Source organism: Calidris pugnax, unplaced genomic scaffold, assembly GCF_001431845.1.
Source record: "Calidris pugnax isolate Ruff unplaced genomic scaffold, ASM143184v1 scaffold25, whole genome shotgun sequence".
In the NCBI taxonomy this organism is placed as follows: Eukaryota; Metazoa; Chordata; class Aves; order Charadriiformes; family Scolopacidae; genus Calidris; species Calidris pugnax.
Genome location: NW_015090805.1, coordinates 14,125,808 through 14,153,165, shown reverse-complemented (window position 1 = coordinate 14,153,165; position 27,358 = coordinate 14,125,808). Strand labels below are relative to the sequence as shown.

The window sequence follows — 27,358 nt, the reverse complement described above, 5'->3', positions numbered from 1 at the left end:
GTCCGGAGGCGGGCTGGGGCTGGTGCTGGCAGCTGCCGTGCTGTGCGGGACCGGGGGGGTCACCGGGCGCGTCCTCAGCGGTGAGTGCGCGGGGCCGGGGCCGGACCGCGGCGGGGAGGGAGCGGGGGCGGTTTTGCTACCGGTCCCGGTGCGGGGGACGATGCGAGAACTCAGCCCTCGCAGGGAGCGGGAACCGCAGGAGGGGGGGGAGGGGGGGGAGTGGGGGGACCGACCCCACTCGTTGGAGGACCCGCGTGTCGGAGGAGGGCTGCGGGATGGGATGTCGAGCCCCTCCGCTCTCCTCCGCTGCCCCGGCGGCTCCTCGGGAGCTCCCGCGGCGGCTGCGGTGAGCGAGCGGTGGCCCCGCCGGAGCCAGCCGGGGACCGGAGCACCCCTCAGGGCTGGAAGCAACTCTCGTTTCGGGGCTTCATGGGCAGAAAGCCCTGCTGTCAAACTTCTGCAGCAGCCCCAAGTCAGTTCCTGCCAATGCGGTGTTGTCTCGTACAGGCAGATTTCTAGGTTTCATTGCTTGGCTGCATAATGTTAGCTCCGTTTTAATTGTTTTAAAAAAAATCAGAAAAAAAGACTGCTAGGGCGTCTGTCTGAGGAGCAGCTGTACATTGAGATTTCTTTGCGTCTGCACAGGAACCTTTCATCTTTGTTTTTAATACAGTCCGGAGGAAAAAGCAAACTTTTAAGAGCATACAGCATAAATTGTTCTGTTCTCTGTGGGTGTATCTACAACTCTCAAAACCGAGAGGAAGACAACACTTCAGAAATCTATATCTCACTTGAGTGTAGGTTTAATTTAGGAGATGTAGGATCACATTGTGTCAGGTGCATATGCTCAGAAGCTGCTAAATGTAATGAAAAGCCTTTTGTTAATTGCACTTTGGGTCAAACCCCCCAAGCTAAAGCTCTTGGAGGCACGATGGGCGTGCAAGCGCATCCATACATTTCTCTTGAAACAAAGATTTACACACGTAGCTGCACTTGGTAACAAGTTATTTGTGTAAATCTCTGTATATGCAGGCAAGAACCTGTCTCTCTACCAACTGATTCCAGAAAAACGCAAATTATTTGTATGCAATTGTTTCAGAGGCTGTAACAATAGCATATAAAGAAAACTTTTTGTAGTTTTGTTTTGGTAGCAAACATTTGGCTGCTGAATTCAGATAACTTTCTTAGTTGCTGATGGAGTACAGTTATTGACAACTTTGATGTCTTATTTGAAGCAAGTTCATGTGCAGAACTGAGATAGTGCTGTTGGGTTTTGGTGAAACTGTATCTTCCAGGAAACAATAGCTAAGTAGCAGTACTTCCAAAATTTTGAAAAAGGTTGCCTTCCTGAAGTGTACACTGAAATATTTCATCTACTCCTGTTATATTGTGAATTGTATTGTCAAATACTGTACAGCAAAGCTCTTAGTTTACCAACTTATGTGAATACTATGTAACACTGTTATTTTAAGGAATAGTGAAAATTACGCAGCCATGAGATGCATTTTGCATCAGTAGTCTCAGTGCAGGAGTCCAGTGTGGCTGAGAAAACCCAGTCCCTTAACCTTCTAGCTGAAGCTTCTGCATTTAAGCGACACATGTAGCAAACTGAGTAGAGGTCCAGCTTTTAAAACAATGTGTGTACTGCTTAGTCAAACTCTTCCTAGATGCATGTAAGGCTTTGGGGCTTTGAAAGAGTGTAGGCTCTACCCCATGCTTCCCTGAAGCTTTTCAAAGCATGTGATGAGTCTCATGTCACTGTATTATGCAGCTAATACTTGGCTGGCAGAACACACAGAGGATTTGAAGGCACTTACAGAATGAACCATTTAGGTATTATCAGGTGTATTAGCTGAAGTTGTATTCATTAGATAAAGAGTCTCTAGACAATAACAGCCAAAGATATTTAGCATGCCTGTGCCAGAATATTCTGAAATACTGGCAAGAGAACTGTTTTGTGGTTTGGTTTTTTGTTTGGTTTTTTTTCTCTCTCCAGGACCACACCCCTATCCTGCCACATGCACATGGATCTAGGTCTAGTACTAGATGGCATTTTTTCAGACAAGAAATAGTACTATTGAATTATTGGGCAGTGTGTGCTGTCCACCTGACTTCCATCTAGCTTATCTGCCTATTTTATATAGGAACCAACAGTTTCGACTTACACAGGCTTACATTTAAAATCATAAGTCTACATCTTAAACCTTTTTCTGAAAAATTGCTAATTTATGCTTCAATCCTGATAATCTGGAATAAATGGAAATCTCTCTACTCTCATGCCTATTAAGTTAAATATATAATTCTTATCACTCACATTGAAACTGTTCCTGAAACTGACTTGAGTGCTCATTGGAACTTGTGGAAAAATTCCCATTTATTGCAGTAAGTTTGCAGCAGACCTAGCAATAATTGAAAAATTGCAACCATTTTGATCACAGTATCAAGAGGGCAGAGAAGGAAGGGTCTATCTTTTCAAAATGCCATTTCCTTAGGTAAAGGTTTTTTGTTTCTTTTTCCAAATATGTTAATTTTCTAGTATATAATTAAAATTATCATTTGCATAAAAAAAATCACATTTCGGTGTTATTTCTTTGTCATCTTTAATTGGGGAATTGTTGAAGACAAGTAATACGAATGCTTTGGAATTTTTAATGTAGTTAGATGGATGTTTTGTGAGCAGTTCTCCCAGCCTCTGTATCAGAATAGCTAGTGTTGCCAGAGAATTGATTCTTAAAGAAAAAAAATATCAAAGCAGGCTCAGGAGAAACTGCTGAGTCTGCCTTGCTGTCCCATGACATCATGAAGAACATGAAGTGATGATAATGCAGTTTGCAAAGATGCAATTACTTTAAGTATCTATTGGGCAGGAAAGATGCAAGCTAATCTTATTACTAATCATTTAACAGCCTATGTATTAATCATAGACGTTATACTTTAATGACTGCTGTATGCTTTTTGGATATCTATGGTTTTTTAAATTTTGCTGTTTGTGATTGCTGTGCATCGATAGCAGATTAAATACTCATAAGAGTATTTAAAGCAGTGTGTATCTCTTCTGATGTAAAAGTATTTGGCGATATAAAACACTAAATGAAGGAAAACATTTGGTGGGAGATGAAACAACAGGACTTGCCCCTAAACTGTAGGCATATTCGCTTCAGGTACCTTTAAGGATGTGGATATGTTCATTTGCACAGCTTATGACTGGATTTGAGTTGGTCATAAAATATTGTAAGTAAGATAATTAAAGAAATATATTCACCGGTAATGAATTGAATAGAGATAACAAACCCTTTCTCAAAAGGCACAATTTAATTTAGTTCAAGTGGTTTGGCCTGCATATTTCACCTGAGTTTTATCTATCAGATTTCAAGTATTTTCTGTAGATGAAACCTACTGTTGTGGGGGGTTTTTTGTGGTGTGGTTTTTTTTTGTGTGTGAGAGAGGCATGGACTGTTTAATTTTAAGCTACATTTGTATCTCAGTCTTATGTATAGGATACTTATGCAACAGTTGTGTGCTGAACACAAAACTTTGTCGTGAAGGTCCAGCATTTGGTTCCAGACTGGAAAAGCTTTTAATGGACATGCATGCCCACATGATCTTTTTGTTTAGGCATAGGACTCAGTAACAGCTAAAGCTGAGACTTTGAGAAATGCAAAGGAACGTGGGCACTTAACTCTCCTAGACTCCTTTACTAATTCTTCTCCTTATGCACTTATTCTGAGCCATGTTTTTTTGGGGACAAATCAATGATCTAGGCTCTTAAAGTGAAATGAGGTGTTGATTCTTGGATATAATACACATTTCTACTAAACGCACCTTGCTCCTAACCTAGCAATTCCATAATACTCTGTGGAAAGACACTTTATGTTAGGTAAACTACAATGACTTATAGATGACAACACAGTTTTGATAGACTGAGATGTGTGGTGGTGGATGTGTCCTTCTATAGCAGGTTAGAAATACCAACGCACTTAAATCAGCTTCAGGTATCAGACTTTATTAGAGGTAACCCCCCTTTATTAACCCTGTAAAGCTTGCCTTGCCTATGGGGAAGAGATATGCAGGTTGGCCAGAGTCTAGCTCTGTTCAGGGGCCAAGGAAAGAGTGATGAAATATTCTAGGTCTTGGGTAAGTCATGTTGAAGTCATGTTCTGTACCTTGACTTTACTTCTCTGTAGTTCCAGTCTGATCCTGTGTAGATCAAACTTCTTGATTGTAAGATGTTTACAGGAAAACATGCTTTGGTTCATAAAGTGTTCTATACAGCACTTTTAAAAAAGTAATTCTCATAACTACATTCTCTTTGCAAATCTGATGGATCAGAAAAGAAGTATCTAGTACTAATGTGAAATAACTAATATTAAGCAATGATTTGATAGTAATTTCTGCACTGTAATCCCATACTCATACCTGTCACTCACTAGTCAGAAATTATTTGAGTCTTTTGTTGAAGCAGTCCCCACTCCCATCACTGACAGACAGTAGAACCTCCAGTTCCAACCAATCTTAAGAAATACTAAGTCCTATCTAAATAGTTGGCCTGGCTCTAGCTAAATATAAATGTAGCTGCAGCATACAGCTAATCACTCTAAGCTCACTGTGTAGGTAGTGAAAGAGAAAAAATCGGTATTTTTGAGGTGGATTAATTTCATTTTAAAGCGGAACTTGAAAATACTTCAGGTACACCCTAAAAATGCCTATTTCTTTCAGTTGTCTACACGGTCAGGTCAGTGAGACAGTTCAGATATGGACAGGCAGATTGTGAATGACTGAAGTTTGATGAGATGAATCCCACTCTATGTATCTCAACAGTTTCTTCCCATACAGGGCTGTATACATGTGATGTGAATTAGGCAATTATATTTTACTTCATTTGACTTCATTATAAGGGATACTTTAAGAGAAAAACTTATTTCTCCTCCCCTCAAAGGTCCCTTCTATTTTTGCCTTAAGTGAACTGTCACCAATTCTAATATCCCACGTGGATTGTCTTTTCCCACCTTTTTTTTTAGTAGAAGGTGTATGAGCAAGGACTTGCCTGTTGCTTTCTCTTCTAATTGTGGAACTGCTTGTCATGGGTTAGCCCCACCTTGCAACAAAAAACTGCATGTCCGTTTACTCCACTCCTCCCCATGTGGCAGGATGGTGGGAAGAATCAGAAGAAAAAGGCAAAACTCATGGGTTGAGATACAGGCAGTTTAACAGCAAAGAACAGCAAGGGAAAGAGGAAAGTTAACAGCATTAATACAGGTAAAGGAATATACAAACATGATTAATGAACAACTTCTTGGTGATGGGAAAAGTCCAGAAAGCTCAGGCTGCTCCTGAGAGGCAATTCCTGACCCCAGCTCCATGAGCTATATACTGGGCATGGCATTATGTGGTATTGAATACCCCTTTGGATAGTTTGGGTCAGCTGTCCTGTCCCTGTCCCATCCCAGCTCCTTGTGAAAATTAACCCTATCCCCACTGGAACCAGGACATTATCCACCTGTTATTCTGTACCATCCACATTATGCTCAGATCCCACACTTTCCAATTAATCACCAAAGATACTCAAATGCCACTGAAAAAGGCTAAGAGAATGGATGATGCTTACTCTGGGTAATAATTGGTGAAGAATATATTTTAATGACTAAAGATTTATGAACTATTTCCTTCTAGAGACAAAAATAAGAAATGAGCAATCAGGAGAAATGTTCAGAATTGTTTAAATTTATGCCTGTGAGAAATCCCACTGAGGGAGTCTCCTGATGTATATAAAATTAGGTATGTGTGAAAATATCTCCTGTTTTGGGAAAAAAGAATAAAAATACTCTCTGCTCCCCTAAGCTGGCACACATTATATTTAAGCCATTCCGACTCTACAGATTTTGTCAAGTCTGTTTCACAACATGCTAACAATAACTTACTGACATATTATGTCTGTCTTAAAAGATACTTAAAAGTATCTGGGAAATCTGTTCTAGTCTTCACAACTACACAGGAAACTATTGATTTGCCAGTCTTGTCAGTATTTATGCTTTTTTTTTTTTGTTAAGCAGACAAAATAATAGAACATTCTTGGTGTGTCTTTAGACTGTGATTTATATATACATAAACATTTGTTAGAGTGTGTGTATAAGACTTTTCATTAAAGTGAAAATAATCAAGCAAAACCACTGTTAACAGCTTCAGCAGTGTATTTTGTTTTGTTTGTTTTTTTTAAGTCCTGGGTAAATAATCCATACCTGCAGCAGACTTGTAGATGTGTAGATCTTTCTAACACATTTCCTCTTATTTTGAATAGAATCCATTGATATTTGTGTGTTATCATTGGCCTCTCTGCTTGTGTCTGTGGAGTTGAATAAGGTTACTTATATCCATGAAGAGTATTATGCTTTGGGTAATTTTGCATTAGTTTTTTTTAAAATGCAATTCATTGTTAGGGAAACTGAGGTCCTGAGTATATGTTGCAAAATAAAATGTTTATGCTCCATGTTCTATGTTCATGGTGACTTCTTTCTTATTGCCAATTGAGAAGATACATATTGTGTTGCATTGAAACAAGACTATCCTCTCTGTGGATGCAAACTCTAAGTTTCTAAGTGCATTGTCCTGCTCATGCTCAGTGATGCCAAGGAGCCTGCGTTGCTCACAGTGACAATGATGCTAGACCTCTCAAAGACAAACAAGGGAAAAATATGTCTGACACAGATCTCAGTTCCTTGTTAACATGTGAAAAGGGAAGGCAGCTTGCAATTTTTAGGGAGTTGTCTTGGCAACTATGTTGGTACTTTGCATGAAAACCTAGGTCAGTGCAGGTTTGCGTTTGCCCCTTATAGAAGCATGATCAACCCTGTGATGTATACCATAAAGTTCACATGATCAGAAGAGGGGGAAACAGTTATTATAGGAAAAGCTAAGTGGATCTCAGGCTTTAAATTAATGATGTGCTAGATATGTGAAACAGAGCTGATGCCAAGAAAGTAAGTATGTTTCACTTAGAAGAAAGGAGGTGAGGGGGGGAAAGAACTACTTGGGAAATAACTTAGAGATTTTTCTTTTTTTTTTTTTTTTTTGACACTGGCATATCACTCAAATCAGTGACTAAAACTGTTTCATAAAAAGGGATATTTATTTTCCAGTTGAAGACACCCTGTATTGATTTACATAATTGTAGTTGTATGTTTTCCTGCAGGGGTAATTATGGCTGATGAAGTGTTGATTAGCTTCTAATGAGATTTAGACATCAAGCTACTTCTTTACAACTCTGTTATCAGTGGCCTGAGATCCCTGCCACGTGTGCCAGGGCTGAGAAGCTAACTATAAGAAATAAATGTATGTGTTACTTGCTTTGTGAAATAAGTGAATAAGCCTATTGCTGCATGGTGAAGATGGCAGCCTTTCATGAGGGAAGGTATTCCAGTTCCCAGTACGTGAAGAACAAGCTGGTTGCTGAAACACCGCATCCCTGTTCTTGAAAATCCAGACAAACTTGCAGTCTGCCCTGGCGAAGACAAATCCTCCTTGTGCTTTATTCAACACAATGAAAAACTTACCCATGTCTTGCAGGGCAAGGAGTCCTTGCTTGCTTCTTCCCAAGACCTAGAACAGTGCAGGTTCTGAGCACATAGAGGCTTTAATAAACCTCACCAGAAGTAGTATGTTTAGATCAGTATTTGTCATCAGTTTTGATATGTATATTTTTTTAACCACCAGCTATCTTGCTGCAATGTGCAGGGGAAACTATCAGGTTTCATGTTAATTGCATTTGTATTCAGCCAGATGGCAAAATCCAGGTGTTAGTGATAAGTAATGGTCTTTAATATTCAAATCAGCACTGCCCAATGCTCCCTTACAAATTGAACCGTCTCATTTCTGATTGCTCAATTTTGTAAAACTGTAACTATTATGGGTCTACTGCTATTCAGAAATAACTGAGTCAACTCATTGTCCCCAAAAGCACTTGGAAACACAATAGCATACCTAGTAAAGGCTGACATAAAGGTGAAAACTCAATTTCAGCAATAAATGAACTGAATAAAGAGGAAAAGGAGTGATCTGGGACAAATGTTTCATGTGTAGCTTCATGTTCTGCATAACTGTACTAAATCTCTGTATGAATGGTATAATACAGTACTTTCTTTTTACTTACAGCTTTAATCACCCTGTTTTCACTCTCTGCAAGAGCTGCATTAATCCTAGACATGACTGGCTGATGTCTGAGGACCTCTGTCATCATTTTGGCTAATTTACATGATAGGGGATGGTTAACAGTTAGATTGTCTGGCCTGAGTTTGAGAGACAATAGAAAAATTTAGGCCTTTTGCCTATAATTTTATACATTATATCTATAAATCTATAATTCTTGTATGCTAATGCCTAAGAATTTAGCAAGAAAGAGACTCCATTATGACAAATACGGTCAGAAGTCTGGCTAATAGATCAGTTTTGCTTAAGAGAGGTTTGGGGCCAGCCTCTGTTAAGCCACCTTAGACATTGTCTACATCTTAATGACTATATGATATGATGTATATAAACTGTCTGACTGTACACATACCTACCTGAAGTACGGCTACTTAATTGGCAAATGTGGCCTTCAGTTATTTTATATCCCTCAAAAGGGACTTGGAACCTTTGAAAGTTTTTCACAAAACAAAAATCTCTTTAGAGAAAGTCTATGATGACATTTAGGCATAACCCATAATCCAGAAAAAGTATAAATCAATAATTGTCTCTTTTCTCTGCAGACTGTTATTAGAAGGGTGGGAGGAAAAGTGTACCTATTAAGGTGTGGAAGAGTTAGTTATGAAGATATTATGGACACAGGCTGGCATATGGTCTGTATAGCAGTTTGTATTTGAATGGCAAATTTTTAGCACACAGAATTCCTTAAACTGCTCAGGAGCGTGAGCTGAGCAACATCTGTGATTTAAAAACTGACTCAACTAGAGAACGATGTGTCTTCAATATTGCAAACTTTGGGAGAGAAGATGGCAATTTGCTTTTATCATAAATGAAGACAACATAATTATGAAGCCTTATCACAGCAGTATTTTTTTTTAATGATATGAATCATCAAAAAACCAAATTAAATTTAGTAGATGGACACAAATATGATACAGTAAAACACAAACAGAGGTAACATATCAAAACATGACCAGCAGCTGAACCCAATCAAAATCTGACTGGATGATGCAAAGGTCAGTTGACAAGATGCATCAGCTTGGAATGAAAATGTGATTAGGAAAATTTAATACCTTTTAGCCTCTTACTGGCCACATTCTGAAGTGCATTAATTGGGACTTGGCGTGAAGCACCCTGTGACACAGAAGCAGGTAAAAACAAATTGTGCTCAGTGTCCTGCATGCTGGTTACACAGCCCTGAGGACAATGTGTTCACACAATCTCAAGACCAAGACTTGTCTCTGTAAATCAAGCAGAGGAATATTGTCTAGCCAGTGGAATGTTTCAGTTAATTTATGTAGATTTCTGTTTTTGTTATTTCATGATCAATATCACTCAAGTCCTTGTGGTTTTATTTTGTTACTTCGTTTTCAGAGGCCTCCATCAGCCTTATGCTGACCTTTGGAACTCTGGCTAGTGGTAAATATTCCACATTTCTTTCTAGCACACGTTCATCTGTGTTTTCTGCGGAATCTATTATCTTGTGGGAATAAAAAGTCATGGGATGAAAACATAATGGACTTTTTCTACAGCAGGCTTTGTGCATTCTTTTGTTCTCTCCTCTCATATGCTATGCACATGCAGCTACTCTTCCCCACTAGTCCAGGTGGATGCTAATGGTAGCAGAACCTGGACTGTAGGTTAGTTTATCAGGCTCAAGACAAAGAGGAAAGGGATTTACCAGTAGGGAGCTTGTCTTCTGCCTGACATCTCCAAAACCTCTAGCTGAGTCTCAGCTGTTACTCAAGATAACCTCTGTGTACCTCATGGCCCATGAGGCTGTAGTTAGGACTGATCCTGATGATCTTAGAGAGATGAGTTTTTGAGCTGGGTATTTTATTGGTAATTTTGCTTCTAAGTGACATTTTGCTATACTTTCTTTCATGACAGACCTAAAAGAATCATGGAGTGATACACTCCATGAATGAAGGGTATAAGGTCTCCACCCTCCCATCTGCATATAGTCAGATAGGGTTGGTTGAAGCCTCAACTTATCTGAGCATTTGTAAGGGCAAATAGTAAGAATGAGTTCTTACATCTTATTAAATTAATTAGCTAGATCTTTAGTCTCATGCTGAAGGGAGGACTAAATACAATAAGATACTTTTTTTTTTTTTTTTTTCCTTTCTGGATACCCTGTAATGAAACAAGGTCTTCCTTCATGTTTTCTTTCATCTCTCAAGCAGCACAGAGCAGATTTTGTAGAAAGGTTATAAAACCCTCACTTGCCTATATTTATTCACATTGCGTAGTATGTTAGCCTGATTCATTCCGGTAGATTTGCTTACAAATCTACTTTCTATTAAATTGTGACAAAAATTGGAATTCAATTTGTACAGTTGAAATAGTAAATGTTGCTTTAGAATTAACAGTGGAGTCTTGTCTGCTGCAAAAATGTTAGAAAGTAAAATAGCCCATATTTCATGTTTCCACAGTTATCTTGTTGCTGTACAACGTGGTCCATGCTGTAATTTTTTCACTGGTGCTTTATTTCTGCTTTGTAGTCAAGAAATTAATAGTGAGTGAAAGCTGTAAAAAATGAAGCTTGAAAACCTGACATGTCAGCGTGCTTGGAGAAGAGCACTAAAATGTCAACTGATTTGCCAGCTATTAAGGCACAACTGCAGATTTCCATTAACACATTGAACAAGCTACGCTACAGCAGATAAAAGTCCCCTTCAAAAGAAGAAAGAAAAGATTCAGAGTAGGTCATTACCTAAACACAGGGACTAAATTAACTAGAACAAAAAAAATTCACAGCTTCTTCAGGAAAGCTTACTACTCTGCATGGCATACTGCATTCACATTGGATGGGTCTTGATGCCAAATATTTTTTTTTCTTGCTGTTTTCGCTGTTGTTTTCTAGAGGTATATTCTTGTACAAATGATCAGCCTGTAAGGAGGTAATTATTTATTTTGCCACAGGTGTAGAGAGCAACAAATGAAAGAGAAGTAATGTTGGAGTTGGATCGTACAAAAATTTTCACTTGTTAATTCTTTCACTTTATGATACTTGATTTTAGAGTTATTTAACCCTGCACAAACATCTATAGGAACAATGCTATCCTCAGAAATTATTCATATGAGTTTTGGGGAAGGGGAAAAAAAGTTGTCACACAATGTTTCAAGATATTAATTCAATAACCCTTTCAGGTAGAGCCTTGGGTACAGATTAGGCCTTCATATCTGTATTCTGGATAGCTCCGAGAAGGTTTCCTGCTCCAAGTGCAAAACAGTGGCAAGCTGTTACTGGGCTCCACAGAACAGGCACATATTAGGGGCTGCAGTGGCACCTATCAAGCAGCTCTGCTGTTGTTGTGCATCACAAGTGCCTCTCCTTCTCCTCCTAGCTCTGTACTGTCCCACCTGATTTCCTCAACTTGGTGTGGCTGATGGAGCTGACACAGATGTGATCTCTATATTGGACCAGTATACAGCACAACTTATGGCTTACGGACACAAGCCCTATAGCAGCTCAGAAACGGCATGTGCCATTTGGCAATGGGAATCTCTGTGCAAGAGCTGTCTGGAAGACTAAGTGCCCTTAAGAAACTCAGTCAGTTAGCAAGCAAGGACCCATTGGTCCTGCTGGAGAGGTCATTTGACTGAAGTTTTGGGACAGTCGCAGAAGAGCAGAGACTGCGCATGAGAATAGAATGAGGGGGGCAGTTTGGCCACCTGAGGAACACACGGGGAAGGGGAGCAGATGTATGTGTTACAGATGGAAAGTTAGCTGCTTTTCAATGAAAGAGAGGCCATCCCAGGAACTGAGATCTGTAGCGGCCAGCCCACTCATCTTGGTGGATTGAATGTTCCTGCATGACTGAAAACATGACAGGGGTATTTTGATACGTGAATTTGCTCATAACTGACTGCTTGGTGTCAAGGAAGAGTATGTGCACAGAATGAAAGGAATAATAAAAGAGTTTATTTCTAAAAATTGTCTGGGAAATAAAAAGACCAAGAAATTGACAAAGGATTCACCACAAATCTGTATATACATCTTGAATTAATGCTTTGAATCCAATCTTTAGTTACAGGGAGAGGTTTGGTCCCTTTTCCTCCTAAATGATTAGTGTCCTACATAATTCAGAGCTAGCCTTTGGATGTTTGCACTGTTATGTACATATGTGTACTCTGGCAACAAGCCATAGTCACTCACTCAGCGGCGAGGATTAAAATGTTGAACAGCTCCTCCTTCACCGTGCACTCTGTCCTGTCGATGAGACAGCTCCTGGGGAAAATAAAAAGGTGGTGACCATGTTAGCAAAATTTGAATTGCAGCTTTATAGATGAAGGCAATGAGCTGTGATTTCACACGCAGTTTTCATTCTTGTGCTTCCCACTTCTAAGCATTTAGAGTTATCACTCTGTTACTTTGATAATAGGGGTGGTATTTTTTGCTTTTTGTTCAAAGAAGTCTTACAAAGAAACCCATTATTGTATATCCATGTGGGGCAAAGGGTTTTCCCCTTGATTCTTCAGCACCATTGCCCAGCTAGACCTATGGCTCTTGCTGCATTCATTGATAGCTAGGCTCGTAACCTATAGGAATAAAGGGAAATGGCAGCAAAAAAATTATGACATACACAGAGCTGTCAGGACTTACCAGACAAAGTCCAGATAGGTGCTCTTCTCCTGATCTCAGAGCCTGGCTTTTTCCATAGATACCCATGGCACAAGCTTGTACTTACATTAGATTATTCTTATTCCTGTATTATTTTGGCAGATTACTGATAAACAAGTGGCTTTTCAGGAGTCTGTTTGCCAGTCCTAAATAAGAATGAGACTACAAAGACACTTCTCTTCCTGACAGTCCTTGTCCCAGAGGAAGTTTAATAGGGTGTCATAAAGAGAGGGTGATGTCCCCTGAAAAAATCAAAAGTATGAAGAATCTGTGGGCCCAGAAAAACTGTAAACATCTGTACTGAAACTTGTAATTCACCATTATGCTTTAAAACTGCTGAAAGTCAGAGAGGAGGATTTTAAGATTTTTTTTTTTTTTTTTTTTTGAGAAAGATTGCAAGAAACATAGGACCAACTAGAACACTAAGCATTGGTTATTCCTATTGACTGTATAATTTAGATATCTTTTTTTATTGTGGAAAGCTCCCAAAATTCATTCAGATATAGCTAAAAGGCATGAGATGATCCTGCTTTTATGTTCCTATATTCATGCAACTTTGAGACAATCTGCTTATTCTCTGCAAATTCATGAAACTACGCTCTGTGCAGATACAGTCTTCAGGCAGCTTTTGTGCTGTATGCAGTCTCCTACAGAAAGTGTGCTACTCTGTCATTAATTATGAAAATGAAGCAACACTAGGGCAAGAAGAGTGAAATTTATTGTATCTTTTAGGCTTCTTTGTTCAATTCCCTATTTGTTCTTGTGTATAGAAAAATACTGGCTTAAAAAACGTTAGTTATAACTTAAGTTATAGAATGATGCTGCTGTTTCCCAGCAACAAATTAATATTTTTTTTAAAAAAGTAAAACAGTATAAAACCTGTTCAAAGGTAAAGCCAAAGAGTTATTTACATGAGAGTCATGTGTCTGCATTTACTTAAGAGTGGGAGTAAATACAAGATTTTCAAATGCAAAACTAACATGGTACAATAAAAAACTTTCCTTGCAAAATTTTCCAGTAAAATGAAAAAATCTGTTGATTTCTAAACAATTTAGATAACATCTGGTAGTTTTTATTACTTTAGTATGTTTCAGTAATTCTTACTTAGCAAAATAAACTCTCCTGCTTCTTTTCTCCAGTGATGAAATTCCATACCGAAAAAACTTGACCTTTTAAGAGATGCTTAGCTCATCACCTTATATAAATATATATTTAGAATCCTTCTCCTGTCTGCAGATAGACATACTGGTGGTCAGTTGCAGCTGATAAGTGAGTTTGTTGATTCCACATCTTGTATAAGTTGAATAAACTTTAGAGAATCTCACTAGTTGAAGATGGAAATTATTTTTCCTTTTTAGGCAAAAGGCATGTGTCTTAGCTAAAGAACTGGACGGGAAAAAAAACCCAAACATTTTGTCATTTGGCTTTTGATTCTTTCCTGCTAATATCTGGAGCTTCTGTCGGCTGCGTTAAGGGTTGTTGAGAGTGTGGCCGCCTCCTCCAGTACCTCCAGTCCCAGGATTCCATCCTGCCTGGCTGCTGGTGCCCACTCTGGTACCCACAGCCCATGTGGGATGTGTCTGCTGCTTTCCCCTTTGCTGGTTCAACCAGTAGCAAAGCTGAGCAGGTATCCCAGTGACAGCCAGTTCATTGACATGGCCATCACACAGACTGCCACAGACATTGCACTGCCTTCAACAGCACCCAGATGCAGGACTCACATAAAACATAAACATAGGCAGCCAAGTCCCCTCCTTTGTGCTGGCTGATAGAGATAGAAGGTCACTAGGGACACACATGTCCAGACACCCCTACATACACCCCCAGTTTTACATGTGACCAGCCCCTTTTATATCCCTTTCTGTCCATTCCCACATTGCTCCTCACCATTTCCTAAGCCTTCACGGCTTACAGACTGCATAGTCCCACCAACCCCCAACATCCTGGGCCCCCATTACAAAGTCTAGTTTGCATGACAATAGCATGACAATTAGCGTGTCTGATGAGGTAATTATTTTTTCTGGTTTTTTTTGGTTGGGTATTTCTTTTGTTTGGTTTTGGTTGTTTTTCTTTTTTTCCTCCATATGTTTTTCTGTCAGGTTTCTGAATATATATTTTGTTTATGGCTTCCTCCTTTTTTTATTATCCATTTTTGCACTGGAAAAGTAATTGACTAGATACCCTTAAAGGAGCAGACACTGGTCTTCCACACGCCCTATACAGATTTTATTCAGACACTATAGTGCAGAGTAGCTGTGAGGTCCTTGTGAATACATCCTCTCAAGGCTAAACAGCAGGATCAAGAAAATGCTAGCTTCTTCCTGCCGTTAAAATTGAGAATTTTAAACTTTTTCTTATCAGATAACTTTGGTTATTAAATAGAAGTGGAGTTGCTCCATTAGTATGAAATAGTTAAGAAGATACCCTCCAAACAGACCCTGGCTCTAGCAGAGGGGCCTGATGGTACAGTCATTAAAGTAGAGAATATTTTTTTTCTAGAAGTTAGTGAGAGTCTTCAGTGTCTTGGAGAGTTTCACAGACCTTGGGAAGAAAGCCACAGATTCCCATGAACTGTGTGATATTTGCAATTTAAATTAAAGCTAATGTTTTCAGCAGTATCACTGTATCACGAGTCCTTTCAGAGAGGAGCATAAGAAAAAATCTACTCTCCTCCATCACTGTATTCATGCTGTGCTATTTTTTTCTCAGTTGTGATACTCATTAATATACTTTAAATGCTCTCTCATATTTATATTTTTCAGGTCAAAAGGTGTGCTATGGTGATTTCAAGCGTTCTTGCTACAAGTTAGCTTATTTCCAGGACTTGTCTAGACGTGTGGGCTTTGAGGAGGCCCGCCAAGCTTGTGAAATGGATGGTGGGGCTTTACTGAGCCTGGAAAGCGAAGCTGAGCAGCAACTAATAGAAAACATGTTGCAAAACCTCACTAAGTCAGGCTCTGGGATTTCTGATGGAGATTTCTGGATTGGGTTGTGGAGAAGTGGCAATGAACTAGCCACCTCAAGTCCTTGCCCCAACCTCTACAAGTGGGCAGATGGAAGTATTTCACCATTCAGGTAAGTCTGCAAAACTGCTTATTGAAGTTTCATGGAAAGAAATGGAGAGCGAAATGCCTGGCAAGTCAAGTCTTCCATAAAGAAGCTTGAAAACTTGCAATCCCATTAAAATTAATGGCATGACTCCTTAACTTCTACAGATAAAGGGGAGCTGGTAACCAGGGGTTTGAATTTGAAGCTGTAAAAAGGATGGCATAGTGTGGCTAGAGCCTACAATTTCCTTTGCTTCCATCTAATGAGTTTGCCTCTGTATGGCCCCACCCCACATAGAGGATTTTAGGATGTGGTCTGAAAGCAGGCAGATAAATTCTGTAAGACTGGCCACCTCAAATCAGGAAGCCAGCCAGCAAGTAAATTAATGCATGTTACTTAGTGTAAATGGTTCTGTTTCTAGCTTGGAAAAGCTTTTAATTTCCTGATTAAGCAAAAGGCCAGAGTAGCAGCAGCTCACAGAGCTCAGGACAAAGGGACAGATAAGAGCCAGATAGAAAGGAAATCAGGTAACAGAGCAGTATAGTGTTATTTCTGCAGAAGTGTTTCAACAGGTCAGATTGTTTTTAAGATCCAGAGATGTGGAGCCCAGGTCCTAAACTGCTTTCTTGGAGGAGTTGTGGGAAGTATAGCGCAGTTTTGAAGAGGATGATGTTTACTGATGTAAACTCCTTTGCTTGGCATCCTGATGCACCTTACCTTCAAAATTTGAATATTTTTCTTTGTGTACCACTAGAAATTGGTATACAGATGAGCCTTCCTGTGGAAGTGAAGCCTGTGTTGTGATGTATCATCAGCCAACTGCAAACCCTGGGCTCGGAGGGCCATACCTTTATCAATGGAATGATGATAGGTGCAACATGAAGCACAATTTTATCTGCAAATATGGCCCAGGTAAGTGAAACTAAAGTTAAGTTTCACAGCTAGGATGCTTTCTTAGAAAAACAGTTGCCTCTTGTTTTGTGAAGGAACCTGAAAATGTCTTGTTTGTGGCCTGTGTTACTGATTCCTTTGGTCTGAGTGGCTGAGCTGACGTTAACAGGGATGTAATATATCAAATCTAGTGATAGTTTAAGTAAAAATATCTGTATCCAGTAAGAATGTTTTCAAGGCTAGCTTCATTACGATGCATTCCCAGGTTTATTTTAGTTTAACTCATTCACTAGTTACTTTATTCTCCAAAAAGTGTTTTAAGTGGCCATTTTCTTGCTCGTTACCAAGTAGGATGACCAAGATATCTCTTGATCCTACTGTAAAAAAATTACAATGTCCTTGTAGTTGCAGACATCTGACATTTTATACCAACTTACGCAAGATAGCTGTTTCTAAAAGTTTTGGATTAAACAGAAAAGTCCAGAAGAGCAAGAAGAAAATTCTGTATTCAAACATGTAGATTTATAGATAGGAAAAGCAGATGCACACTAGTTCAGAAGGTGACAGGAAAAGCCAGATCTTAGGCAATTTGGCTGTACTTCCAGACATGACATAGGTTGTGTATATGTCAGTAGAGGAAACATGAACTAAAAACTAGAACTCTGTACAAACAGAAAAAGGACATGAAAAGTAAACTTTGAAGTTGAGCCTACTTTTCGTGGTACTTACAGGAAAGGAAAACATGTCTTTCAGCAGGATCATGCAAATAATTTTTAATAATTTATGGTGTGTCTGCTTTTCAAAAACTAAGCTGAAAGTCAGAATGCATATGAAATCCTACTCTTAGAAGCCATTTGACCAGTTCTGCAGTCTCCTACCTGCTTTCTCCATGCTCATGATCTAGCAATAGCTCTTTGTAGGGATCCATCTGTCTGTAGAGATGCAGACTATTTTCTCCCTTCAGTTGTAGTAGATAGGTAGCTTTCTTACTGTCTAATGTGGATATTAATGGCAATTAGTATTGCAGGCAAATATTAAATACTTGGAAGGCTTGATATAGCTACACATTTCACCCTACCCCCCAAATCTGTTCCTCCTTCTAAAATTATTAGTGAGTATCACGCCTTATGGTGATCAGTTATCATCTTGGTCACGCAGGCCATTCAAGGAACTGCAATGTATACAATTTTATCAATTTTACAACTGATCACAATCACTTTGAAATAGGAGGACACAACAAAAATGTTTTAAGTTGTTAAAATCACAGCATTTTTATTGTCAGAAAATGCGGGTTTGATATATTTCATAACTTTAAAAACAAGCAAATTTAAGTGAAATAATTATTCTGTAATAGTGAATTACTTCCATTCTAATTCTGATGTGTTAAAAGTTTTTTTTTTTTTTATGTTGCTTTCACCATCTGAAAAAATGCCAGGTATTTTGGATTGGCAGAAAACAAAGTGATAACAGTAACAATGAAAATGAATTTATATTTCTTTCACTATGCTGGGTTAGATTACTTGTGTATAATGAGGCATATAATAAGGCAAACAATATATAGGTAGGTTATTATTAGGACTGACATTGTTATGCAGCTAAATAGACTACTGCTGAATTGTAGCTCTTTACTTTTCAAGCTGTTGAAATTGTGCTCTTTAGCAAAACACACTATTCTCCAGAAATGTATTTTTCTATCACATGCAGAAGAGGAGTAGATGCATAAATGTATATAAATAGTTATATGACTTTCACTGCCTGAAGAAAGTACCATGGTGTAAGAAAATTACATTTCCTACCTAAAACCTAGTGAGACTTACAAATGACCTTTTCCATCCCCCAAATCGCTGTAATAGCTTCAACGTCAGCCATTTGCAACACAAAATACATCCATTTTACCTGGAATATTAAAGTGCCACATGCATATTGAATTTCATTTTGTTATCTGAGTATATTGTTTTTCAGAACTTTCCTTTCTGTTTTGAGTGTGTGGTGCCTGATTCCAGTCATAGACCAAAACACAGAGGTTGTAGGTGACCATGATGAAGTTGCATCTAATTGTGTCAGCAGCAAGTTCAGGGCAGCGCTTATTAGGCAGTCTTACTCAAGCAGCAGCTGCATTTCTGGTAGACCCTTTCTTTTTTTCTAAGCCCCTTTTATAGCACCTCCCTTGACAGCATTTACTGTTGCAGTGTTCAGTCTGGCTTTAGATCATATTGATCATTCAGCCATCTTAAATTTAATTATAGGTTGGTAATTGCAACCACATTTAGTTCCTGTCCAGCTCCTGGAGGTTTGATTATGCAATCAAATTAAAAACTCATCTCCTCTTTTTCTGTCTAGAGGCAGCAACTCAGTACTTTGTGCTGTTTTGATATCTTTTTATAAGGCCAAACATAACCAGTTTTTAGCAGAGTAGATGAAAGAATTGCCTTTGTTCTAGAAGGCTTTATTGCTTCTTCAATTTCTCCCAGCATTTTGTGTTTATCAGGACACCCAGTACTGCAGGCTGATAGCACTGTTATGTTAATATGACCTTATGATAAAGGAATGGTATTCATATAATCATGCATATTCCATTCCTATGCTCAATATGAGGTAATTAGTTCTGTGATCTTTGTAAATTTTTTGTTGTTACAATAGCCATAAGTAAACTTGCAAGCCTCTGCCATACAGCTCAAAGCTGTGAGATGGTTCTCCAGTTTCTGATGCATTACAAGGAATATGATACTATAATTCCTCTTTTGGTAATTTCACATCTGTATGTGATCTGTTAGAACCCACTTCCCATGATTGGTATTTTAGGGCTACCTATTGCAAAACCAAACTAGGTGAAGCTGACATTTAACCTCAAAAACTTGTGCTGCTTTGTTTTGGTTCATAGCAAATGTTCATTAAGCATACTTTTGAACATGTGCCTAAGATTTAAATATTAATCGAGAACACTTCCTCTCACGTTGTTTTAGGGTTATACGCACAAATGAACCTTTGAATGTGTTAGGAGTTTTATTCCTCACGAGAAATTGAGGGATTCGGTGATTTAGGAGAGACCACCAAGAACTGGAGGTAGAATGAGCTATAGCCCTTTTCTAAGTAGCAAAAATTTATGAACTAGAAGTGATTTGACATTAGTTTGCAAATAGTCTTTGGTAAGAAAATTAAATGCTGAAGAATTAAGCAATTATTTTTTTGTATAATGTATCTATTTCTATAATACTGCATGCAAAAATAATGAAAACATCTGTTTTATTATACATATTTTTCACTCTTTAACAATTGATTTCAAATATTGATTTAACAGATAATGTCTTAGAAAAAGAATTAGGAGACAGAGCGGAGCCCAATCACGGTAAGAAATTTTGAAACATTAACTTGAGTTGCAATGGTAAATACGTAAATATAAGGTTAGCGTATAAGAACCTCCAAAATTACTCAAGTTTAACAGGCATAGTTTAGAACTGGAACATATGAAAAATGAATCCTTTAGAGAGCAATAGCTACAAATATATGGTTACTGTTCAGAATAGCACTGCTCATAATTCTTTTTCCAGATGTAATCCCAATTTTGCAATAAAATCCTGTCTACATGTTTATGTCCAGCAGTTTAATCAATCCTGAAAATGTTCATTTTTCCAGTATAAATTAATATTTAATTACTATTAATTTATTTAACATCATAACAGCCATACTTTGTACTCACTGTTTTCCTTAAATCATAGAATCATAGAATTGCCTAGGTTGGAAGGGACCTTTCAGATCATCTAGTCTAACCATCAACCTAACACTGACAAAAAACATCACTAAACCATATCACTAAGCACTACGTCTACCCCTCTTTTAAATGTCTGATATCCTTTTCAGGTAATTTTCCAACAGCGCCAGCAGGAAATCCTTACGACACAAGCAAACCAGAAGATCAGTATCATGTTATTGCTACTGAAACAGGTAATGTGTTCATGTGAATTTAGTGTTCTGGTGAAACTATTAACAGTGGACTCAGTGAAATTAATCTTTAACATTTTCCATTGTTGTCAGTGGGAGGAAGGAGTCTATTTCCCCAGGAAGAGCCCTGAAAAAGTATACTTTTGAATAACATTTCAAGAGTTTTAGTCAGTCCTCTTTGTAGCTTTTTAGTCAGTCCTCTTTGTAGCTGTGGAGACAAATTATTTCCATGTCTCCCCAAACTTTGATCCAAATCTACATTTTAGTAGTCCTTGAAATTGCACCTTTGTCTCTGACACTGGTGAGTCTCTGTCAAGACACAAGATTTCACTGGTGTTCACCCAGCTGTGTAGCGTCACTTTCTAGGCTGTGGTAACCAATGCCTTGCCTCTCTCCATCTCCTCCCCAACCTGTGTAACGAACATATGGTGCATACATTATCTTGTATATCTGATACCCAGGGCTCGCAAAAAGAGCACAAATGAATCTTTTCTAACGGATAGGGCATAAAGTTTTCAGTTATCTGCAGAATAAGTACTGTGCTGTAGCTCCTGCAAGTAGCCTGTTTTGAGGAATACCACATGCCAAAGGAAGTTAAGGGCTTTGCTGAGATTTCTAGCAGAAATGGCTCTTGCTATTTTGAAAACGGATACCCACTGCCTAAGAGCTTTCTGTAACACTCCTAGCTACTTCATTTCACAATTTGTGTCCTGAACATAGACTTGTGGTTCATGAAGAGTTGTAGCATGGCATTAATTCAAGGAATTAAACATCTCTGAGGAGCAGCTCAGGATCTTACAGGATTACAGCATGGGATTGTAGAAAGCTGGAACTCCCTTTTTACCCTTGTTGGCTGGATTTGAGCCATTTTCCTAACTGATGTTCCCATTGTTTGTAACTCCAGAGATACAGATATACTAATGAACTGTATTTTGAAATCAATAATGCCGTTTATATATAACATACAAAGACTCTGTATCTAAAACTCATAAACAAACGCGCCCTGAATATTGACCTTTATTCTTACTAGTAAAAATATTTTTAAAAGAGGACAATGGATAAGAAAGTGTCCACAATTTGTACGTTAAATGTATACCGCTATAAAACATGGGCGTAGTTACCGAAAAACAGGCAGATCCTTTCTGGAAGTTGTCGACCCTATCCTCTATTCTAGGTAGATAATAGAGTTTCAGCTTGTACCTTTTCCCACTTTTTTTGCCCATGCACTTGCAGGGGAGCACCTTTAGCTGTCCCCTCATTGGTGAAGGACAGTATACCTTTTACCTTTGTCTTTTAAGGGGAATGAGGACACAAGAGCTGGGTTTGTTCCTTTTAGGGTTCCTTTTCCTGCATGGGTGGAAATCCAACATGCAAAGGCAACTAAATGGAGAGATTTTATGGCCTGTAAAAAATAATAGGCTGTGAAATGTAGTCTACTTAAATATTTGAATTTTCCATTATAAAATTGGAAATCTCACACTGATGAACATAGAAAATGTCATAATTTAAGTCCTTAAGATAGATGTTGAACATTGCTGGAGAAGTACTATTTTATTTTTGATATTGCTGAGTCATCTTTTTAGAGCTCCTCCTGTAGAAGGAATGTATAAATGTTATTTTGTCTAAGTTAATATATTTCTGATATTTTAGTCCAGATTTTTACTCACATGGTTAAGAGTATTTCAACATGGGAGACAACGAGAACTTTCTGTCTTGTAGGTATAATTCCGAATCTAATTTATGTCGTAATACCCACTATACCACTACTGCTGTTGATACTGGTGGCTTTTGGGACTTGCTGTTTCCAGATGCTTCATAAAAGGTAAAATATACTAATCCAAAATGGTCTTACAATGCAGAATTCATATTTCCATTGGCAAGCTCTTCATACTGAAAGACTGCTTACATCTGTCCCAATACATGCAATTAAATATCTTTTCATCTGTTAAAATCCAAGTAGTTTACAGCTGAACATTCACCATCAGGCTTTTCCACAGTGCACTGAAATAGTTACAGGTCTCCCAAAGTATAATGCCGCTAGAACTTCATCTGTTTCTAAAGAAGATATCTTTGCTGACCATTTGATAGGCTGAGCTACTGGCAACAATTTTTATTCACCCCTTCCATCATGATTACTACCTGTACAGCATCTGGGCTTTGAGGATAGAGGACTGCTCTGTCATCGCTGATAGAGGATGAACATAAGCACTCACCTCAGTTTCTGACCAAAAGTGTAGTTCAAAGGATGAATCTGAGGGGTCAGCAGCTGTTTAATGCTGTTTCAGTGCACATCTTATATGTACAACAGATGAGCAACTGGAGCAAACAAATTGAAAACAGAAAGCAAAACATGTTTTGAGCCACACTGAGCAGTGCAACTGCTTTGTGCATCAGGTATCTCTCAAAAAAAAGATCCATAAAGTAAATAGATGTGTACATAGATGTAATATAAAATAGTTGTATTATTATGCAAATAGGAAACATTTCAGTTTATGAAACAGGATATATTTTGATCCATGCTTTAAAATTCTTTGGAATTTTTATTTTTCTCACAATTATATATGACTATATTTTTTTTTCTGAACCAATTTTTTTGAAAACTTCAAGGATATCTTTCATTCTGCAGGTTTTTTTTTTTCAGGAAATGTTTTCAAGTTAATGCAATCCAGAAAAGTTTAAACTGAAATATTTTTTATGGATAAACACTATCTTGGTAAAACAAGAAGAGTAATAAACAGATTCAGAAGCTGTTATCCCTCTTGCAGAGCAGGAATACTAGTAAGGAATATGACATTTTTATGACTGTTTTAGGAAATTAGAAAAAAAAATCCTCATTACTTTTAGTCTTTATTTTTTCTCTGTGTTTTTTATTTAGCATCTTCTGCAAATAGCTGAAATACCTTATTTCAAGTGAAAAACACTGCAAATGTGAAGTATTCCTATATCTGTATGAATGAGTATACGCTGATATTCACAGCACACCATAATGGTCTGTCTCAATGAAAAAAGTGAACATAAAAGATACTGTGAGGTCTCCATCATAAATTACATTTTGTCTTTGTTATGCACTTTGCTATAAAAAAAAAGAAAATGTGCTCTTTCCAACTTGTCTTATGGCGGGTAAATTAATTGTTGTGAAAGGCTGTATCCAAGCCTCAGCACTGGGGCTGTAGGAGGCTGGAAACTCAAAGCAAAACAAAGAATCATATGCATAACAATAACAATTATATAAGTAATCTAAATCTTGAATCCTTATTACAATGGACCTGGATTTCTTGGTAAGTATGACATGTGTGTTCATACCTTTTCTGTCAGTTCTTTCTCTCAGAAAACGTTCAGCTCTCAAATACTCCTGGGAAAACACTGAGATATTAATGGCCCACTGAAATCAATAGACATAGTAGTGTTGACTTCAGTGAGCTTTGATCAGGCCTTTGATGCTATAGCAGTTCATCCAGAAGTAATTAATCTGAACTTCCAAGACTTAAAAATTTCATGACACAGATAGTAGAAATTCAGCTTGGAAGATTGTACTTTTTCTTTTAGCTGATTAGTTTGGTAGATTAAATGATATAAAAATCAGGGAGAAAATGGATTTGAATCAAAACAGATGTTTTTTTCAGAATGTTTATTTTGGGTTGCATCAAAGCCTTTAATTAAAGAAAATAAAACAAATTGTCTTTAAAATTCATTTAAGTCAAAAGAGGTGTCTGATATCACCAGAAATGAAGTATTTTCTTTTTTATCTGTTGAAACAGAACTTTTTTTTTTTTTTTTTTTGAAATACCAGTTACTAACTGAAAGCATATGGAGGTTGTTACAATAGCACTGCTACTAATCTAGGTCTAGAACCTTGTGGGGTGATTTTTTTTTTTGGTCAGAGGATTGTTTTGTCATACAGCTAATACATTTGTTACCTGCAGGCTTTGCTTCACTGTTGAAACAGAATTTTTTTTTTTTTTTTTTTTTAAAATGTTTCCCCATCTATTTTCAGTTATATTTCCACATATGACCTACCTTGGGAATTGTTTTGGTTCATCACAAATGCTCAGTTCTTGTGTAAAAAGCAAATCGGAAAAAGAGGCAACCACCTGAACTGATCATCTGGATACTGTAGAGCATTAGGAAAGGGATTCTGTCCTGCTGGGGAAGGAGAGATCCCCAACTTTCCAAATGAACCTGACTTCTCATTCTTTTTTAGGCTTCCACAACATGGTGATCTTTCCTCTGAAAGCCACAATCCATGGCCAACCAGGACATGCCTAGCTTGAAAGGTCATGACTAATTTTGCCTGGCATTGGGCTCTTAAAGGGTAGTAATAAGGCAAACCAAAACATCTTCCCTGTAGCTAGTGGAAATGATCAGCTCATTCATGCTTAGATGCTCTCCCTTTCATTTCTTCCAGGGAAGCAAGGAGAAACTGCTTCAAAGATCCATCTCCATTATCATCTGAATGCCTTGCAGAAAGTTTAAATTCCAACCTGGTATATTTCTCAGTTTCTATGATTGCATTTGATGATCAAAACAGCGATATGCTCAAGCTATTTACTGCATTTTCCTTACCTTTCTTACTAAAACCTATTTCCTGAACCAGATATGTAGCTATTGAAAAATCACCGTAGGTTCACTGAAGATAAGCTCACTTTATACAGCTGAAGTTCTGATCCAAGGTATTTAGAAATTGTTCCTGCTGTGTGGCAAGGACACTCCATTCAGAGTTTTGTCATTAATTTACAAAATATGCCTGATTTTGCTGAATTAATCTGGAAGGAAGTAGTGAATCAGTTTCTTAAAGAAAGAAGTGCTGAAACTACTTGATTCATTGCAATTGCTTTGTTTATAGCATTGTGGCCTGATCTAAAGTCCACTGAAACCAATGGGAGTCTTTTCAATTACTCCAATGGGCTCAGGTACATAATGCATTACTTTGTAGGACTTCAGAGGTAAGTCTGGAGGGACTAAAAACTACTGTACAGTCTAGCTCCCTCAAAGTACATTTTAAATCAACTCAGATCATTCACATTTATGCACCAGGAAAGGTGTAAAACTGAATGTATAGGCCTGTTGGGATCTTGACTCTCAGGTTTCCAACCTGCAGAATTATTTAGAGATAGTTCTCCTCCTTTGGTTTTTACTTAATTGAAAAAAAAAAAAAACCCACCAGTGTGAAATATTCTGCCCAGAGACTAAAACATTTTGGTTGAAATGCAGCTGCAGTGGCTCATAAAGTGCCTTTTCTTTTCAGTAGACTGCAATACACTGTCATCTGCCATGTAAGTGAGGAAGGTGGTGTGTTGTGGCAGCTATAGCAGAGATGCTAGCCATGTGGAAAGACTGGCATCAACTTACAGGGTGCCTCAGGGCTTCCTGTAAAGATTAGAGTGAGCACTTTTGAAGTACTTTTGGAACCTGTTTTATCTTTTTTATTAAAAAAATGGAAAAGCAAAACCAACCTTCGACAGTTTTGAATGAAAACTAGGCCTAAGGAAGCTTTCCACCAGTCATTCATTGCTAGGAGTCTGATTCATGTGCCATTACTCCATGAGAAGTTAGATCAAACACTGAAGGGAAGAAGCTTTCTGGCATACCAGTAGACACTGGCAACCGTTAGTGTTGCACAGTGACAGGGGTGCAGCTCCAGGGTGCACATGGGGAAGGTTGTAGTAGTTCCCTGGGGTGGGTGGGCTGCACCCCAAGCACGTTGGACATGGGCTTGGGAGCGTATGTACTCCTGTCCCCTATTTGCACCTCCAGACAAGGGGAGAGCCCAGCCTCCCACTACCCTGGTCAAACAGTGTCCACAGCCCTCTGTATGAGCAGGTGTGGGTGAATATGAACTGAAAAAAAAGAAAAAAACCCCTAAAAGCGGGCTATGTCACTTGGGTTCATTGGAGGAGCGCTACTAAGCAGGGTGGCCTGGTAACTTTGCTAACAGTTGCTTACCTCAGCCCACCACTGCGGTGCTGTGCTTGGTGCAGCATGAGCATGAGACACGACCCTTTTGTGGATGGGGAACCCATGCTATGAAAACAACAACGATGGCCTTCAAATAGGGGAGGAAATACCCAGGTCTGTTCACAAACCTGAATTGGGACTGCTAAGGCACACATGCACTGAAAAGAGTTTATATTTTTATTTTTCAGTAAAGGAAGATCAAAAACCAGTCCAAACCAGTCCACACTATGGATTTCAAAGACGCCTAGGAAGGACAGTAGCATGGAGGTATAATGATTTACTGACTGAAAACAAAGCAAAAATAATATTTTGCAGTCAGGCTGTATTATAATGTCGTCAAAGAACATTGGCTTGGAATGGCTTGAAAATGCAAAGGATCTACAAGAATGAACTGTAAGCTCCCCCTTGAGGCAAATGTTCAGATCATTTTTATATAATGTTTGATTATTAATTCAGTAACAAAATATGCCATGCTAAATAAAGGGTATGTGTTTATTTTGCTAAGAGATGTAAGTTAGCTAGTTGTGAGCAATGAAATGAACAGAGCATTTGAAGTTTTTATGGGGAAATATCTACAATGTATCAGTTTTAAGACTGTTTGTTAAACAAACCCTCTTTGTTTCCTTTAGTCTCTCATGCATTGTAACCTAGTTGATGTACTGTAAATGGAACTGACAATTTTACAGTGTAACAATTATTTATCTTTGCATAAATGTTTGATAC

At 38.2% G+C, this 27,358-nt stretch overlaps 1 protein-coding gene across 1 annotated transcript; it reads left to right on the top strand.

The window, feature by feature from the left end:
- Positions 1-6: 6 nt before the first annotated feature.
- On the top strand, positions 7-27,358 carry CHODL (chondrolectin). The gene is made up of 8 exons (XM_014938033.1): positions 7-80; positions 15,565-15,877; positions 16,605-16,762; positions 20,040-20,087; positions 20,600-20,683; positions 22,400-22,502; positions 25,086-25,164; positions 26,824-27,358. The coding sequence occupies exons 2-8, from the start codon at positions 15,672-15,674 to the stop codon at positions 26,824-26,826; spliced, it is 681 nt and encodes a 226-aa protein (XP_014793519.1). The 5' UTR covers positions 7-80; positions 15,565-15,671; the 3' UTR covers positions 26,827-27,358.